The 10,777-nt window shown below is 62.1% G+C and overlaps 2 protein-coding genes across 3 annotated transcripts in view; both read right to left on the bottom strand.

The window, feature by feature from the left end:
- Positions 1-2,374, bottom strand: part of WFIKKN1 (WAP, follistatin/kazal, immunoglobulin, kunitz and netrin domain containing 1) — a 3,212-nt gene extending 838 nt beyond the window's left edge. The window contains exons 1-2 of the mRNA XM_011967011.1: positions 1,900-2,374; positions 6-877 (exon numbers count right to left, since the gene is read on the bottom strand). Of these exons, the coding sequence (XP_011822401.1) occupies positions 6-877; positions 1,900-2,070 (1,043 nt within the window). The 5' untranslated portion in view covers positions 2,071-2,374. The remainder of the gene's footprint in view (positions 1-5; positions 878-1,899) is intronic.
- A 1,619-nt stretch (positions 2,375-3,993) lies between these two features.
- RAB40C (RAB40C, member RAS oncogene family) overlaps positions 3,994-10,777 on the bottom strand; it is a 20,662-nt gene continuing 13,878 nt past the window's right edge. The window contains exons 3-5 of one of the 2 annotated variants that reach the window (XM_011966892.1): positions 7,878-7,955; positions 7,281-7,503; positions 3,994-5,920 (exon numbers count right to left, since the gene is read on the bottom strand). In XM_011966892.1, the coding sequence (XP_011822282.1) occupies positions 5,640-5,920; positions 7,281-7,503; positions 7,878-7,955 (582 nt within the window). In that variant the 3' untranslated portion in view covers positions 3,994-5,639. The remainder of the gene's footprint in view (positions 5,921-7,280; positions 7,504-7,877; positions 7,956-10,777) is intronic. The other variant, XM_011966893.1, reaches the window with a different exon arrangement.

Below are 10,777 nucleotides of genomic sequence, written 5' to 3'. Positions count from 1 at the left end.
CCTGCTGGCATGCCTCGTAGGTCTCGAAGCCCCGGGCCGCCCCGTCACAGCCACGGGCCGGGAAGGTCATGCAGCTGCCCCGCTGTGGGTCAAAGTGCCAGAGGACAAGGTGTGGGGAGGTGGGGCCCGTGCAGGCCTGCACATCCGGCAGGCACTCGGCAGGGGCTGGGATGCTGGGGGCTCTGTCCCTGGCCGGCTCTCGCTGGACCACAGAGAGTGGGAAGTCAGCCCGCAGCAGGCCAGCCGCATTGCGCGCGGTGCAGGTGTACAGGCCAGCGTCTTCCAGCCGCGCGTTGTAGAGCACCAGCTGCCCGATGCTGGTGACCACTACGTTGCCGTACATCTGATCAGGGCGCATGATCAGGTTCTCCCGCTGGTGACTCTGCTTCTCCCAGGTCACGGCAGGCGGTGGGCGGCCGCTGACGTCGCAGTGGAGGCTGGCCGTACCCCCGACCTGCACCGCCTGTGGGGAGGGGCTGCTGTACAGGGCAGGAGGCATGGGCGCGGCCCCAGGTGTGGGGCGGGCAGTGGTCTCCGGCGGACCCGGGCTGCTGGGCGGCCAGCTGAGCACGTGTTTGCAGGGCACGATGTGGAGGTGCAGGCCCCGAAGGCAGGCCTCGGCGTCCATGTAGCAGCGGTTGTAATAGGTGAGGCCGTCCGAGGCGCAGGTGAAGCTGGGCTCCTTCTCACAGCGGTCACGGCAGCGGCACACGGGCTGCCCATCCCAGATGTCGCAGTCAGAGCCCTGCTGTGGGCATGCAAAGCCCTCACAGGAGGCCGCTGTTGTGGGTGCGGCTGGGCTGTCGGGGAAGCGTGCTGCCACGCAGCTCTGCAGTCCACACACGTTGGTGCAGCACTTCTCAGCAGTTGCACAGTCCTGGGGATGGGGGACACTTAGGTGGGAGTCCTGATGCCCCCCCGCCCTGGGGGCTCTGGCCAGGCCCCTGCACAGGGAGTCCCAGGTGGGGTAGCAGGGAGCCCCCTGCTCTGTGGCCGCCACCAGGGCCACCTCCCCAGGGACTCGCTGTCCTTTCCATCCCCTGTGGGGAGCCACAGAGCCAGAGGTGCCACCTGGCTTCACCTTCCAGAATCCTCACACCCCCAAGCAAGTTCCATTATTCTTGGTACATTGTACAGATGAGAAAACTGAGGCCCAAGGAGGGTGTACAGTGCTCAGGGCCACCCAGCAGGTGGTGCAGGCCAGGACAAAGGCTGAACATTGGCTGCAGCACCCCCATCACCGTCTACACTGGTCCCAGATGAAAGGAGAAGGTGGGAGGAGAGAATGGGAGGAGAGGGTGGGAGAGGGTGGGAGGAGGAGATGGAAGGAGAGGATGGGAGGAGTGGGTGGGAGGAGAGGGTGCGAGAGGATGGTGGGAGAGGATGGGAGGAGTGGGTGGGAGGAGAGGATGGGAGGAGAGGATGGGAGGAGAGGGTGGGAGGAGAGGGTGGGAGGAGAGGATGGGAGGAGAGGGTGGGAGAGGGTGGGAGGAGGAGATGGAAGGAGAGGATGGAAGGAGAGGATGGGAGGAGTGGGTGGGAGGACAGGGTGGGAGGAGAGAATAGAAGGAGAGGATGGGAGGAATGGGTGGGAGGAGAGGATGGGAGGAGAGGGTGGGAGGAGAGGATAGAAGAGGCAGTAACGGGGTGGGGGGGGATCGCCAGTGGATGATGACGTCCAGGGTAGGGGAGAGGCACATGGGGAGCATGAGAGCTGGAGTAGGAGGGCTCTTATTCTTAAATGAGGGCAACGATGGGAGTGTCTCTGGGCCCCTCAAGGGGCCCAGACCCAGACACCAGTAGAAGTCTGGGGAGCCCGGGCAGAACGTGGCGCCTCCAGTAGGGTCTTGCCCAGGCTGGCTGCCCCAAGCCCCAGGACCCCAGCCCGACCACACTCACCTGGTCCCCGCTACACTCACGCTCACAGGTGCTCTGGGCGTCCACCCACAGGTTGGGGCTGAGCTGGTTGGGGCACACGCCCGGGTGGCTCTCTGGCCCTGGCAGCAAGCCGGCCCCCGAGGTCAGCCGGAGGAGGAGCAGGAGCGGCAGGAGTGGCCGTGAGGCGGGCATGGGGGCCGCTGAGCCAGGGGGCTGGGGGGTGTGGCCACCAGCCCCTCTTCGGGCTCCGCTGAGCCCAGCTTCCTGCAGGCATCCACCCTCCGGGCCTGTGGTTGGCGCCCCCACCAGAACCCCGGGGCTCCCTTTCACCCCTGAGGCCAAAGCTTGCAGCAGATGCTTGTCCTGACGCCCCTGCTGGGTGGGTTACGGGGTCTCTAAGTTCTCAGAGGCGGTCTGTGTGACGCTGGTTCCTCTCCAGCTTCAGCCTGGCCCCTCTGTCTGAACCGTGCGGGGGCTCCCCGGCCCTGGTCAGCACAGGGCAGAGGGGAGGAGGTTGGGGAGGGGCCAGAGGCCCAGGAGCACAGAGCCACTGGCCATGAGGGTCACCGGGGGCGGAGGAGGGCTGGCTCTGGCTGGAGAGGGGGAGGGGAGGGGACCCTGTAACCCGAACCCCTTCCTCCACCCCTGGGCTGAGATCAGTCTCCTTGACGACCCTCAGGAGGGTGGGGGCAGGGCCAGCAGATCCCAGCTTTTGTCCCTGACGCCCTCTGGACCCCAGGCTCCCATGCCATGGGGTGGCAGGCACAGGCCCTCCCCGCGGAGTGTGGCTGATCACAGCCTGGGTCCCTCAGGTCAGGTCCAGGCTGGCAACGGTCACGTGTGTCCGGGTCGGGCCGAGGGCTTCACTCTGCTCCTTTGAGGTTCCTTCCCGTTCCACGGCTGTTGTAGGGGCACAGGGGCCTGCAGCACGCCCAGCACAGCCCAGTCTTCTCTGCTCTGCTGCCCCTGGTGGGGTGGGGCCCAAGCCGGCAGGACTGCATTCCCAGAGACCCCATCCCTGAAACCAGGCTGCGGGCTTGGGGCTCAGACCCGTCCCCAAGGCGGGGCAGGTGCAGCAGGAAGAGGCCTGTGGCCGCCCACAAACGTAAGAACAGCCCCACACGCTGACGCCGGAGCCTCGGCCCACGCACTGCGCAGCCCTGGACGTGGCTCTGCGTGGATGGCGCCGCGCGAGGGAAGGCCAAGTGCAAGGGCGTCTGCAGCTGGAGAGAGCAAGTGTCCTGGGGCACCAGAGCCTTGCCCTGCCCCAGCCCCCCATCAGCAGGGCATACATCCCCGGGCTGGCTCCTCCTCGTCTGGGAGGGCAGGGGGCTGGCCTGGCTGGTGCAGGACAAAGGGCTGCCTGGAATCTACCCTTCCAAACCCTCTGTGGCTCCAGAAGTCTGGGGCCTCAGGGAGGGTCCCCCTGACCCTGTGTCTGACCTCTGACCCAGGAGGCAGGGTAACAGGAACATGGTCTGGTCAGAATGAGACCCAGAGATGCCTCCAGGCGCCACAGTCCCTGCTCTACAAGGGGACGGGGGTGGGGTAGCTAGGCCTGACCCAGCTGCAGGCGGCTGGGCTGGAGCTGCCATGGAGGGGCCTAAGGCCTGGATGAGCCCACGAAACAGCAGAGGGAGGCACCTGAGCCTGAGGCTGTGGTCCCTGTAACAACTGGACACACTTCCGGGGTGTCCACACAGCCCTGGGCCAGGCATGGCAGGCAACCCAGATTGGTCCAGCGTGCAGGCTGCTCTCTGCTGAGGAGGGTGACTGGAGGGCCTGGCCCTCTGGGGTCCTGCTGCTGTTGGGGACAGTTCACCCAGGCCATCTGCTGCCATGGGCCGTGAGCGAGGGCTCGGTACAGCCCAGCTGGGATCCCGTCCACTGGGAAGTGGAGAATGGCCATGACCAGGCCCAGCCGCTCCAGCCCAGGTACAGCCCTCACTGTTTCTTGAGGCGAACCCAGCTAACTGCCGCAGGTCAGCCCGGTCAGCGCAGGGGACAGCAGGCAAAACAAAGGCCAGAGGTCAGTTTGCCTGGTACAAAGCAGCACTGGCCCCTGGCATGGGGCACCACCACCGCCAGACCCACCCCACCAGACACAGCAAAACATGGGGACCACAGCCGAATTCCATTTACTGTACAAAGAACGGTTCGGAAAGAACCAGGAATGGTGGAGTGTCTAACAGCAGTGCGGGTAGTGTTGATGCCGTGAATGTAGGACCATGTAGGTCCTCAAAGTCTGTGTGGTTTGTTCATAATCCCAAACAAGGGCCCTGCTGGCAGCAACAGGACAGGTGGGGCCAGGACAGGGAGGCTGGAGCAGGAGGCCAGTGTCTTTGGGGACTGTGGCAGGGCCGCCTGGCCGGGGTTCCCTTACTCATCTGGCAGCTCATGCAGGCCACGGCCCTCATCTCCCGGGAATGGGCCATGGGGCGAGTCCACTGGTGCCCAGCAGCATCCTCCGTGGGACCACCTTGGGAAGCATGCGCCGTGGAGTCCACCACGGGGGTCCTGGGTCCCGGGAGGGCTCCTTCTGCGTGCTGGCCATGCTGTGCTGCGTGGCCCGAGGGCAGGAGGTAGAGGTGAGCACCAGTGCTGTGGGTAGGCCCAGGCAACTGCTACCCTGCAGAGGGGCTGCTGGGGCAGGCGTGGGCAGAAGCACTGGGTGGAGGAGCAGCCAATGGCTTCAGGAGAGAGGTGGCCGGCCCTGCGTGCCTGGGGCTCAGCACGAGTGCCGGGCTGGTGGGCCTTCAAGGAGGGGCCTAGGCTCCCGAGGTCCCCAGGTGGACGTGGACGTGGATGAGGTGGTTCCAGGCATGTCCCTAAGAAGGTCAGGATGGTTCTGACGCCGTGCGACCTCACAGGAGAGCTGCAGCTATGGGGACCCCAGGGCCAGCGACAGAAGCTGCCGAGAACAGGAGGTTGCACACAGGTGCCCGGGGTCCGGATGCCACCGCCCATCGAATATTCATAAGACTACAGATAGCTCTGCACTCTCCAGGGTGGGAGAGATGATGATCTGAGTTTTGAGTGGTCAATGTCCCCGAAGGGGTCACATCACAGCAGGAAGGTTCTCAGTCCCACGTGGGGAGGGATTTGGGGAACAACAAAAGTATGGGCTCCCAGGCGCACCTCGTTTCTCCTCTCTCCTGAGTGCTGCTTGGGCTCTGACCACAGGACCACACCATCCAGTGCCAGCACAGTGACCACTGAGGTCACCCAAGCTTCCAGAGGAAGCACCGGCCCCGTCTGCTCCCCCAGCCTCTGGGCAGCCTTGCCACTCGCAGCGCACGGATTCACAGGACGCTTTGACCATCGCTGCTGCGAATCCCCTCCCGAGGCGTCCCAAGTGCGCCCCCACAGCTGGCGTGGCCACGAAGTCACCAGCGCACCATGGGGCCACACCCAGGCTTCCCTGAAGGCCCCTTAAAATGTACAAAAAAGGTGAAGTGTTCTCTATATAAATAAGAAAGGCGAGCCAGGCTCCCCGCCGGTCGAGCCCAGGCAGCTGGGGAGGCCCGGCTTGTTTCACACCAAGAAGCACCAGCAGCCCAGCCGCGCCCCCTCCTCCGGCCTGCCGCACGTGCTCCGTGCATGCTGCTCCTCGCACCCGGCTCAGGTGTGAGGAAAGCCCAGTGCTTTTGAGGCAGCTGGTGTGGCCAGTCTCCACGCAGGTGGCACTGGCCCGGCATCCAGCCAGGAGCGTCCAGCTCGAGCCCTCCCAGCATCTGCACAGGCGGCTCTGCCCGTCCCTGCTAGGAGATCTTGCAGTTACTCCGCGAGCAGTTCTGGGGGGGGCTCTGGGGCGGGCGGATGGACTTGGACCTCTTGAGGCTGTTGCCCTTGCTGCCGCCGCCCCCGGCCCCGCTGGCCAGGGAGTAGGAGCGGCCGTGCATCATGACCGCGTTCATGCCGTTGGCCATCGAGAAGGACTTGAGGTGGCTCTTGATGGTGACGGGCAGTGGGAGCTTGTCGATGAGGTGCACGGGGGTGCAGGAGACGATAGCCCGGCAGCAGAGGTCCTGCAGGCTGAACACTGCAGGGCAGAGGGGGTGTCAGACCATGGGGCTGTGGGGGAGGCCCTGTGCAGGGAGACCTGAGGTGCCCAAGAGAAGCCCGGCGGGGTCTCCACACTCCTAGTGGTATCCCCTGGACTGGGATCCTGGAGGACCTGGATGCCCAAACTCCTCTGCCCAGCACAGATGTGTCCACTGCCACGCCATCCCCTGCCTTGCTCCCTAAAGCCAGGCACGCTGGGCAGTGCTGCTGCGGGGCTTCCCGAGGCCGCTCTGCCCAGTTCCTGGCCTGGACGCTGCAGCTCCCAGCGTGACGGCTGCGTGATCTGGCCCTTCGAGCCGACCTGCTCTGGAGCCTCTGCTGTATCTCTGGTTGGGTTTTGACTCAATCTAGCTTGACTGTCACCAGCTCCAGTCTGCAGAGCTGGGGAGGGGAGCTCCATACGGGTGGGGGCTAGGTTATGCTGGCCTGGGGTACAACCAGGCTCTTCACGGCTTCCTGTGCTTGCTTTATGGTTTTTTTTGTTTTGTTTTGTTTTTAGATGGAGTCTTGCTGTGTCGCCCAGGCTCGAGTGCAGTGGCGCGATCGCCCAGGCTCGAGTGCAGTGGCGCGATCTCCGCTCACCGCAACCTCCTCCTCCCGGGTTCAAGCAATTCTCCTGCCTCAGCCTCCTGAGTGTCTGGGATTACAGGCGCCCACCACCGCGCCCAGTTAATTTTTGTATTTTTAGTAGAGACGGGGCTTCACCGTGTTGGCCAGGCTGGTCTCGAACTCCTGACCTCAGGTGATCCACCTGCCACGGCCTCCCAAAGTGCTGGGATTATAGGCATGAGCCACCGCGCCCGGCCCGTGCTTCCTCTTAAGAAGGACAGTGACACTGTCAGCCACCCTCTCTCTGTCCAGTAGTGAACCCTGCCGGGAGGCACCACAGAATCAATAGTACCTTCCTGAGGGGGCTCCACTGGGACCTCTGATCAAGGACGTGGCCTCCCAGGAAGAGAAAATGAAACAACACGAAGCTGCAGGCATGGCTCCTGTGCCCCCCTGACAGCAGGATGCCAGCCCCAGAACCAGGGAAGGAGTGAGAACACACTGCCACACCAGCAATGCCGGGGACCCACAGGAATGGCAGAGTGCAGCTGCCACGGCGGCACCCTGAGGGAGGTCACCAGCTCCTCCTGTGCCCCCTGGTGCTGCTGCCTCTCCCCCGAGGCTACTCTTACCAAGTCACTGGCCTGCTGCCGGCTGAGCCCCTACTGCACATGGCCAAGGGACCTGCCTGAACCTTCCTCACTGGCCCCCGGCCCCCCTCAGCCTCCACGTGATCAGGGCAGCCCGGGTTTGGGGACCACAGGGCTGGCGGGCGCCCGCCCACGCACCTCGGTTGGGCCTCCAGATCTTCTCCATGCCATGCCGCATGAGCACGATGCGGGACAGCTCCGTGAAGGACTCGATGACATTGAAGTTGCACAGGGGGCTGACCTCAAAGAAGGTCATGCAGTTCTTCTCTGCGTACGCGCGGGCCTGCTCCGTCGGGACCTGCCGCTTGAAGGCCAGGTGCAGCCGGTTTCCAACCAAGATCCGGGGCACTCCGGGTGCGTGCTGGGGGCACAGAACTCAGCAGAAGCACAAACGCAGGGCGCCACCCACCCCTCAGCCGCAGCAGGGCCCGCCCTCACTGTCTGGCCTATGACAGGGTGGGGGCCGTGGGAGGTCGAGGTGGGCAGAGCCCAGGGCTCAGGTCCCACAGTGTAGGCCCTTCCAGGTGGCCCCGTAGCTCCTGGTCTTGCCGGGCTCCATGCCTGGCCGTTGCGTGCACAGTGACCAGCACGCCCAGGTGTAGGCCGTGGGACAGTGCAGGGTGCAGAGCCAGGGCCACAGGAGGGGTGGCAGGCGGGAATCCAGAGCCTACCTGGGGCCCAGGCACCTCCATCCAGTCTGCCTTCCCTGGGAGGGCTCCCCGGACCCAGGCCTACCTCATCGATCTCCTTGATCCAGCGGTCGATGCCGTCAAAGGACCAGCGGTTGGTGATGTCATACACCAGAAGGATCCCCTGCAACAGAGACTTGGGGGTCACCAGGGGTCACCGACACGCACGGCCAGCCCAGGCCCAGGGACTCTCAGGTGCAGGGGTCTTGGTTCCCGGGCAGGGCCAAGGATGCTTAGTACTTGGCGGACAGGCAGATGGGCGCTGCCCTCCACACAGCTGGTGCAGCCCTGCCCCCCACCTCTGCCCTCACCCGGCAAGGACTGCAGCAGGAGGGTGGATGCCTTCCATGGTGTCATAAATGCTGCCTCCCCTCCCTCCCCTGGAGCCATCAGCCTGTGGAAGCTTCCTGGGCAGGCAGATGAGGGGTCCTGGCAGCCGGGGGACGTGCAGTTGTGGAAGCAAGTGTCCTCTCGGCCAGTCCATCGGTGAACCCTCCTGGGGGCACCCGGGACAGAGCTGAGTGGGGGCATTTCTGAGTTTTCCAACCTAAAACTTGCAGAGCAGAATTCCAGTCCCTCCAGGACAGTTTCTGCGAAGTTCTCCCAGCCAGGCAGAGCAGGTTTTGCCATGGGGACTTTCTGCCATATCCCTTGGAGACCAATTACTTGGAGCTCAGCTCTGGGCTGTTTCCACCTGCCCTAAATATCTCGGCAGTGACAGTCATGGCTCCCCAGCAGCACCGGGGAGCACACTGCTCACACTCAGTGCCCCGCTGGGCGAAATGGTAACATCACAGGCCCATTCCTCCACACCCGCCGCTCCCCAACGTCCACTCCCACCCTATAATTCTGCAACCAGATCCAGCCAATGAGCTGGGATCCACCCTACTCCTAGGCTGACAAAACCTTCACTTAACCAAAGAGCTTATCACACAAGGGGCTGAGGTTGCAGGAAGAGGGCACTGTCCATTGTAAAACAGGGTTTTTGGAGCCTCTTAGAACCATCTTTTGCTATCTGGAAGACTCAAGTGTAGCCCCCAGGTCCTGTTTAGAACAAGACCGGAATTACTAAGCTCCTAGGGCGAAGGCCTTGCTCAGGATGGAGCGGCAGCTCAGGAAGGACTCCGCTTGCAGAGGGAGACCCTTCGAGGCCAGAGATGGCCAAGTCAGTCTGGTGGATGATAAATGATAAGATTCAGAACAAACAAATGCACACCCAGGGGTTAACCCTGGAGCTTGGGGCACAGGGACAGGGGCTGGCTCATTTGCTGCTGGGGGAGGGGGAGAGACTGGGGAGTGGGCCACCAAAGCATGCAACACAGCCCACCCTCCCACGTGGCAACCTCCTGTGTGGCAAGCCCATGACTCGGAAGTAACTGAGGATGTGTGTCACAGCAGCGCTGATAACAACAACAAACCAGACACAAATTAAATGTCCAGCCTCAGAGGACAGCCGAGTAAGCAGCGGTGAAATGTACCGTGCAGACGCTGAACACAGCAGCGGTGCATGTAGAAGCAGCCGTGCTGGCCAAGGAGAGACAGACAGCCCAGGTGAGGTGAGAACACAGGTCCCAGCACTGTGGATGGCATTTTCTTGTTTTTTTTGAGACAGGGTCTCACTCTGTCACCCAGGCTGGGGTTCATGCAGTGGCACAATCATGGCTCACTGCAGCCTGATATTCTGAGCTCAGTCAATCCTCTTGCCTCAGCCTCCCGAGTGGCTGGGACTACATGTGTGAGCCACCACGCCTGGCTAAGTTTTTAAAAACATTTTTTAGAGATGGGGTTTTGCTATGTTGCCCAGGCTGGTCTTGAACCCCTGGCCTCAAGTGATCCTCCTGCCTCAACTTCCTAAAGTGCTGGGATCACAGGTGTGAGCCACTGTGCCCAGCGCAGCATTTTTTTTTTTTTTTTTTTTTTTTTGAGACAGAGTCTCACTGTCGCCCAGGCTGGAGTGCAATGGCGCAATCTCGGCTCATTGCAAGCTCCACCTCCCAGGTTCACGCCATTCTCCTGCCTCAGCCTCCCAAGTAGCTAGGGCTACAAGTGCCCCCCACCACACCGGGCTAATTTTTTTTGTATTTTTTAGAAGAGACGGGGTTTCACTGTGTTAGCCAGGATGGTCTCCATCTCCTGACCTCGTGATCCGCCCACCTTGGCCTCCCAAAGTGCTGGGATTACAGGCATGAGCCACCACGCCCAGCCCAGCATGATTTTTAAAAAATAAAAGTATAAACACACAACACATTACACTGAAGAAGTTTATGTGGACATAAATGCTAAAAGGCTGGAAAGTGGGTGACTTTTTATGCTGATCTGTTTTCTGTGGCAAACACCCCTGTTCCCATGACACTGAAAACTCTAGAAAGAGAGCAGAAGGTCCATCTCCTGGCTGATGGGCTGGCTCAGGCTCCAAGTGTGCTGTGAGGCTGGGGGCCCTGGCCACACCTCCCGGCCGCTGCCCTGAGCAGGCCCCCACTTCCTGGGATGGCCACATCTGAGGAGCAGGGGTTACGGTCAGCGGTGATGACACAGGAGGACCCCGAGGCATGCTCCAGCGCGGGTCACGGTGAGGCCACAGGGACCCAAATGACCACGGAGTGAGAAAGGAAAAGGAGACTCTTGGTGACCAGAAGCCGCCTAACGCCACCCTTAGCACCCTCAGCCGCGGGTCTCAAAGGGGCAGAGCATGGGGCAAACAGACTCTTCCACCACCGTCTACTTTCTAACTAACACATGATCTGATTTTTTTTTTTTTTTCTTTTTTTAAAGCATACGTATGTGTATAAAAAGTTCTAGGCCAGGCGCGGTGGCTGTCTCTTATACACATCTAGATGTGTATAAGAGACAGGGACAGCCGAGTAAGCAGCGGTGAAATGTACCGTGCAGACGCTGAACACAGCAGCGGTGCATGTAGAAGCAGCCGTGCTGGCCAAGGAGAGACAG

The sequence above is a fragment of the Mandrillus leucophaeus genome, unplaced genomic scaffold, assembly GCF_000951045.1.
Source record: "Mandrillus leucophaeus isolate KB7577 unplaced genomic scaffold, Mleu.le_1.0 Scaffold78, whole genome shotgun sequence".
NCBI lineage: Eukaryota > Metazoa > Chordata > Mammalia > Primates > Cercopithecidae > Mandrillus > Mandrillus leucophaeus.
The sequence above is the reverse complement of the archived record's forward strand: the minus strand, read 5'-3'. Positions and strand labels throughout refer to the sequence as shown.